A 7,507-nucleotide genomic window follows, 5' to 3' on the forward strand; every position below is an offset into this window, starting at 1 on the left:
GCCAAATGTTTTCTCACACTCAGAGCATCTAAATGTTTTCTTACCAGCACTACATCTTGAATCACTGACAAGGACTTCATCAGGTTTCACAGAGTTTAAACCTGACTGAGGTTCTCTGGTCTCCTTCCAATCAACACTGTCATCAGTGTCAGAAGAGTTTCCAGTCTCTTCATCAGTATCTGGTTCTGGATGTCTATCTGGATCTAAGTTCCTGTCTGGTTCTGGTCCTCCACAGTCCTCTCCATCAGCTTCTGTTTCCATCTGTTCAGTTTGTCTTTGATGAAGCTGTGACGACTGAGCTTCCTCTTCATCATCTTCTCTCTTCACAGGAGTGAATGAGAACTTGACATCAGCCTCCTGCAGCCCTTGAAGATGCTCTCCCTCCTGACTGGTCCAGAGTTCCTCCTGTTCCTCTCTGATATGTGGGGGCTCTGGGTACTCCTGTTCCTCTTTAATGTGTGGGGGCTCTGGGTCCTCCTGGTCCAGACTGGAGCTCCACTCCTGCTGCTCAGGGGGAACCTCTTCTTGAACCACCAACAGCTGGTGAACGTCTGCAGGAAAACAGTAAACACACACAGAGACGTTACAAAGACATTTTATTATTGAGCAAATAGTCTCCTGTACAAACACTTTTGTTTCCTGCCATCATTCCCTCTTACACTCCCTGTGCAGTTACCAAACAGACATAAAGACACAAATTGTAAAGACACAATGCACCAGCAGCAATGAGGTCATCAATATCAAATCCACGTGGTGTTATCAAAGAGAACAAACATTTACTTTAAGTTTCAATATTTTCTGTCATCTATAAGTTGAGAGAGCAGATCAGAAGAAGAAGAAAAAGATTCATTGCAACAGAGTCTCACTCCAAACTACATTAAAAGTTGTCAGCCGGAGCATGAACAGTGTTTGAGAACTGAGAGAAGAAATAAAGTGAACCCACGTGCTCTTTGTATTCGGACTTTCGGTTTGAAAACAGCATCCAGTAGTTTCTGTTGTCGCTCGTTCTGCTCTTTTGAACGAGAACATTCCTCCTCGTACTCTATCGTTCTTTCAAACAGACCAAATATCTCTTCAGCAGCGGTAGTTAGTCGCTGGTTGACTAAACATCTCAGCATTTGGACTTTAGACATTTTCACTAAACCACAGAAACGTTTCCTAGTTTACGTTCGGGTCCGTCTACTTCCTGCTAGCATGCTAACTTCATTAGCTCCGTCGGACACCAGGAAACAATCCACCAGCGACAGAAACTTTTCCACCAGACAAACTCCGTTAAAAACACCGTTTACTCTCATTAAACTCTGACTAGCGCTGTGTTGATAACTTCCGTCCCCGTCGGTCTGTTTCCAGCTAGCATGCTACGCTAACTTCAATAGCTTAGTAGGCTACCGGGAGATGAGTCTTCCTCTTCTTCTTCTTCTTTTGCTTTTTCTTCTTCTTCTTCTTTCAGTTTATTGGCGCTCTACAAACCAACGTTTAAGGTGCATGCCGCCACCTAGTGGACCGGAGTGTGTAACATCATGATTTTATGACATAAACATAAGCAATCAAAGTAACAGATTAAAAAATATATCATATATTGTGCATTTTTATACTTCATATATTTTTTTTAATCTGTTACTTTGATTGCTTATGTATATTGTATACAATAAAAATAACTATTAAAAAATGCACAGTATATAAAATGAAATAGAAAAGTATTAAATGTACGAACTTAACAGTAGTGCAAAGATTAACCAACAGCAAACAAACAACAGTGTATTGGTGTTATAGTCTTGTGATTGATTTCTCCAGAGGTGATTTATTATAAAGTCTTATTGCAGTGGGCAGGAATGATCTCCTGTATCTGTCCTTGTGACAGCGGAGCTGGATGAGTCTGTTGGAGAAAGTGCTCCGCTGTCCCTGTAGTAGGTGGTGGAGAGGGCGGTCCGGGTTATCCAATATGGATAATAGTTTCTTCAGTGTCCTCCTCTCCACCACCTTTTCCAGATTGTCCAGTTTGCAGCCAATGATGGAGCCGGCCTTCTTAATCAGTTTATTAAGTCTGTTGGTGTCTCCGGCTCCAATGCTGCTCCCCCAGCAGACTACGGAGAAGTACAGTGCACTGGCCACAACAGACTAGAAGAACATCTCCAACATCTTGCTGCACACGTTGAAGGATCGAAGTTTCCTCAAGAAAAAGAGTCGACTCGTCCCCTTCTTGTACACAGCTTTGATGTTGGCCTTTCAGTTCAGTCTGTTGTCGATGGAGACACCCAGGAACTTGGACTCCTCCACCATGTCCACATCCTTTCCCAGAACTCTCAGCGGTTGTGGAGCCGTCGTCTATATTAGGACCTTTGCACCTTTATACTAATCTAATAATAATAATTAAAGTCAGGAGTACGGGGAAACTACTTTAAAGAATGAACTTTTCCTGAACGTCTCTGATATGTCTGCTTGGTAGTTTGTCTCCAACGGTTGCTGTGAGCGGATATCTTTTGTTTTATTATTCTATTTTTATTGAGATGGAAAAGCAAAACATTTTATCATCTCCCATGGATTGATTTTTTTGAAAATAATCAAATAAATAAGTATCAATATAAACTAAAGATCTGATGCCTCAAACACATGTACATATACTCATCTGTATGCCAATACACTTGTCTCCAGATTTACCCTTCAATCAATCATTTTTGGTTGATTGGACTATTTTTTTATTTTTTCCAAACATGAATGTGTCCATTATTTTAATAGTTCAGTATTGTATGCAAGATAACAGGTATGTTTATGCATGGCAGTGGAACTAATAGGCCATCACTCACTTTTCCTTTCCACATTGATGTTTAAAATAAAAACATCAATTTGAACAGCTCGTATGCATGATTATCATGCAATTGACAGACAATGTTGATATTGGCATTGGTATCAGCTGACAAGGTATGTTTCTAAATGGCAGTGGCACGGCCACCCGACTCACTGCACCTTCAGATGTTTAAAATACAAACATGAATATATGAACCTGTGTATTATTTCAAAAGCTTAGTATTGAATGCTCAATAAAGAAGTATGTTTATACATGGCACTAGGTCCAGTTTAATATAAAACACAATGTTATACAATATATATATATATATATATATATATATATATATAGTCGGGGGTCCCTGCTCCATCTCTCTATCAGTTTGGGGGTCCTTGTCCTGAAAAATGTTGAAGACCCCTGATTGAGATTAAACAATGAAAGAACACAAAGCATATTGCTGCTGGTGAGGCTCTGGTTTCCAGGACATGAGACATATGGTTCGACCAGGAACAACCCGAAAAACCTACATTGAGCCGCCGCCGCTAGGAGGAATATGCGGAGGGGTGATTTGGTAAAAGGGCTAAAGGGGATTCTTTCCTGTGTGAGTTTTCATGTGTACCTTTAGAACTCCGTTGCGCATAAATCTTTTATCACAAAGTGAGCAGCTGAAAGGTCTCTCTCTTGTGTGGCTTCTCGTGTGTTTCTTTAAATCTCCACTATCAATGAAACATTTACCACACACTGAGCAGCTGAAAGGTTTCTCTCCTGTGTGGATTCTCATGTGTCTCTGTAAATGTGAACACTGGTTAAAAGATTTCTTACAAACTGAGCAGCTGTATGGTTTCTCTCCTGTGTGGATTCTCATGTGTACCTGTAAAACCTGTTTATCTGCAAAAGATTTCTTGCAAACTGAGCAGCTGAAAGGTGTTTCTCCTGTGTGGAATCTCATGTGTTTCTTCAGGTCTCCACTTCTAGCGAAACCTTTCTCACATACTGAGCAGCTGAAAGGTTTCTCCCCTGTGTGCATGGTCATGTGTATTTGTAAATTTTGTTTTCGTGCAAAAGATTTCTTGCAAACTGAGCAGCTGAAAAGTTTCTCCCTTGTGTGGATTAGCATGTGTTTACTCAGATAGCTACTCTGGCTAAATGCTTTCTCACACTCGGAGCATCTAAAAAATGTCTCACCAGCACTACATCTTGAATAACTGACATGGACTTCATCAGGTTTCACAGAGTTTAAACCTGACTGAGGTTCTCTGGTCTCCTTCCAATCATTACTGTCATCAGTGTCAGAAGAGTTTCCTGTCTCCTCATCAGTATCTGGTTCTGGATGTCTATCTGGATCTAAGTTCCTGTCTGGTTCTGGTCCTCCACAGTCCTCTCCATCAGCATCTGTTTCCATCCGTTCAGTTTGTCTTTGATGAAGCTGTGAGGACTGAGCTTCCTCTTCATCATCTTCACTCTTCACAGGAGTGAATGAGAACTTGACATCAGCCTCCTGCAGCCCTTGAAGCTGCTCTCCCTCCTGACTGGTCCAGAGTTCCTCCTGTTCCTCTTTAATGTGTGGGGGCTCTGGGTCCTCCTGGTCCTCTTTAATGTGTGGGGGCTCTGGGTCCTCCTGTTCCTCTTTAATGTGTGGGGGCTCTGGGTCCTCCTGGTCCAGACCAGAGCTCCATTCCTGCTGCTCAGGGGGAAGCTCTTCTTGAACCACCAACAGCTGCTGGACGTCTGCAGGAAAACAGTAAACGCACACAGAGACGTTACAAAGACATTTTAGTATTGAGCAAATAGTCTCCTGTAGATACACTTTTGTTTCCTGCCATCATTCCCTCTTACACTCCCTGTGCACAGTTACCAAACAGACAAGGACACAAATTGTAAAGACACAATGCACCAGCAGCAATGAGGTCATCAATACTTTACATGGCAAAAAAGTGTGGCACTACCAACATTGTTGAGAAGTATTCAAAGAACCTGCATCCTGCATAAAGTCCAGCTGAGATTCGATCATGTGGGCAGTTATAGTTGACTAATGTACGTAAACCTGTCACCGTAGAAACAGTGGATAGAACCTCCAGAAGCAGCCACAACGTGGACGTGCATCATAGGTGCGCTCCGTTTCTGAACCAATAGCACTCCACCTTGGTAGTCAGCCGGAGAGAACATCCATCATTTAAAGATGATGAAACTGAAATGTGACGATAACAACAATGACACAATCTGAACTAATAAACTTTATCTAGAGACTGCTCTCAGGAACCTATAGGTCAAGGTTGAACCCCCTCACCACCTCCTCCTCCTCCTCCTCCTCCTCCTCCTCCTCCTCCTCCTCCTCCTCCTCCTCCTCCTCCTCCTCCTCCTCCTCCTCCTCCTCCTCCTCCTCCTCCTCCTCACACACACACACACACACACACACACACACACACACACACACACACACACACACACACACACACACACACACACACACACACACACACACACACACACACACACACGATTGTTTGTTGCTTTAAGGTCGTACGCTTGTAATTGTTTGATAGATGTTTGTTAATATTATTGATTTATGATCATACCCTTTAATTTTCTCAAAAACTGTACAGTAAAATCTCATGAAATTAGACATGGATATAGTAGAGGTCCTCATGAACAACACTCTAGTGATGATAACAGAGAACTTATTGAAACTTTGAATAAATGTAATCCAAATTGACCATAATTCATCAACACTTTTTTATCAAAAAAATGTTGTAGTATAACAAGGAGCAGCCCATTTATGTAGGAAGGGATTTTGGTCATGGTCCACTTTCTAACAGGGAAGTTAATGAATAATTGTTTCTATAATAACTGTTGTAGTACAACCAGGAAGAAGCCATTGATGTATGAACTCATTATGTGACCATGAACATATGAACCATTTTAGAATTCAACAAGCTGCAAAATCCACATGGTGTCGTCAAAGAGAACAAACTTGTACTTTAAGTTTAAATATTTTCTGTCATCTAGAAGCGGAGAGAACAGATCAGAAGAAGAAGAAAAAGGAGAGACAGCGAGTGTGACTACTGACAGTGGCAAGCGTCAGTCAGGCATCAGTAGGTGCCATAAACTGCCAGTGGCAGGAGTCAGAGGAGTGTGGCCCCCTGGGTCCCTTCCTCTTCTCTTAATCTTTCTTTCAGTATTTGAAAACACAACTTCTGCTTACATTTTATCAAATCTGTGTTGATTAAACTAGATTACGAATTGTATTGCGTCAAACAATTCACAGATCAATCGAAAACTTGATTATTGCTCTGTCCATGGATACATTAACATTAAATCGCATGTGGTCAACTTGCTAACATACTCCCATCGGCCCACGTTTGTTTTATTTTAATCTTCTTCTAATGTTACCTTGGTATGTGCATCATAGACTAACAATTTTCTTGCATATGGTCATTCTATTACCGTGACTTTTATTTTGACATATTCTTACTTCCGGACTACTTTTTTGCTTTGCGTTGCTCTTCAAAAGAAAAACAAATAAATGATGACACAGACAAACAATGGATGTTCTCAGGAAATGTGGCTCCGCCCGCTCAGCTCGGTAGCTTCTTGACGGGGGCCGAACGAGCACCGCTTGCTTGCTGCTGTTGTGACACCTGGCTGACGCTAGCCACAGACTAGCCACTGTGGTGCCAGAGCCACAAGGAGGATCTCGGCCTTGCTGAGAAAAAGATTCATTGCAAGTCTCACTCCAAACTACATTAAAAGTTATCAACCGGAGCATGAACAGGAGAAATAAAGAGAACCAACCTGCTCTTTGTATTCTGACTTCAGGGTTGAAAACAGCGTCCAGTAGTTTCTGTTGTCGCTCGTTCTGCTCTTTTGAACGAGAACGTTCCTCCTCGTACTCTGCTATCGTTCTTTCAAACAGACCAAATATCTCTTCAGCAGCCGCAGTTAGTCGCTGGTTGACTAAACATCTCAGCATTTGGACTTTAGACATTTTCACTAAACCACAGAAACGTTTCCTAGTTTACGTTCGGGTCCGTCTACTTCCTGCTAGCATGCTAACTTCATTAGCTCCGTCGGACACCAGGAAACAATCCACCAGCGACAGAAACTTTTCCTCCAGACAAACTCCGTTAAAAACACCGTTTACTCTCATTAAACTCTGACTAGCGCTGTGTTGATAACTTCCGTCCCCGTCGGTCTGTTTCCAGCTAGCATGCTAAGCTAACTTCAATAGCTTAGTAGGCTACCGGGAGATGAGTCTTCTTCTTCTTCTTTTGCTTTTTCTTCTTCTTCTTCTTTCATTTTATTGGCGCTCTACAAACCAACGTTTAAGGTGCATGCCGCCACCTAGTGGACCGGAGTGTGTAACATCATGACTTTATGACATATACATAAGCAATCAAAGTAACAGATTAAAAAATATATCATATATTGTGCATTTTTATACTTCATATTTATTTTTTTAATCTGTTACTTTGATTGCTTATGTATATTTTATACAATAAAAATAACTTTTAAAACATGCACAGTATATAAAATGAAATAGAAAAGTATTAAATGTACTAACTTAACAGTAGTGCAAAGATTAACCAACAGCAAACAAACAACAGTGTAATGGTGTTATAGTCTTGTGATTGATTTCTCCAGAGGTGATTTATTATAAAGTCTTATTGCAGTGGGCAGGAATGATCTCCTGTATCTGTCCTTGTGACAGCGGAGCTGGATGAG

General features: G+C 41.4%; 1 protein-coding gene across 1 annotated transcript; it reads right to left on the minus strand.

Moving 5' to 3' along the window:
* Positions 1-2,901: 2,901 nt before the first annotated feature.
* On the minus strand, positions 2,902-7,039 carry LOC306707441 (uncharacterized protein). The gene is made up of 2 exons (XM_079174901.1): positions 6,578-7,039; positions 2,902-4,513 (listed from the first exon to the last, which is right to left on the minus strand). Exons 1-2 carry the CDS (start codon positions 6,768-6,770, stop codon positions 3,366-3,368), a joined length of 1,341 nt encoding a protein of 446 aa, XP_079031027.1. The 5' UTR covers positions 6,771-7,039; the 3' UTR covers positions 2,902-3,365.
* Between the last annotated feature and the right edge of the window lie 468 nt (positions 7,040-7,507).

Source organism: Pholis gunnellus (assembly GCF_910591455.1).
Source record: "Pholis gunnellus genome assembly, chromosome: 15".
NCBI classification, from domain to species: domain Eukaryota; kingdom Metazoa; phylum Chordata; class Actinopteri; order Perciformes; family Pholidae; genus Pholis; species Pholis gunnellus.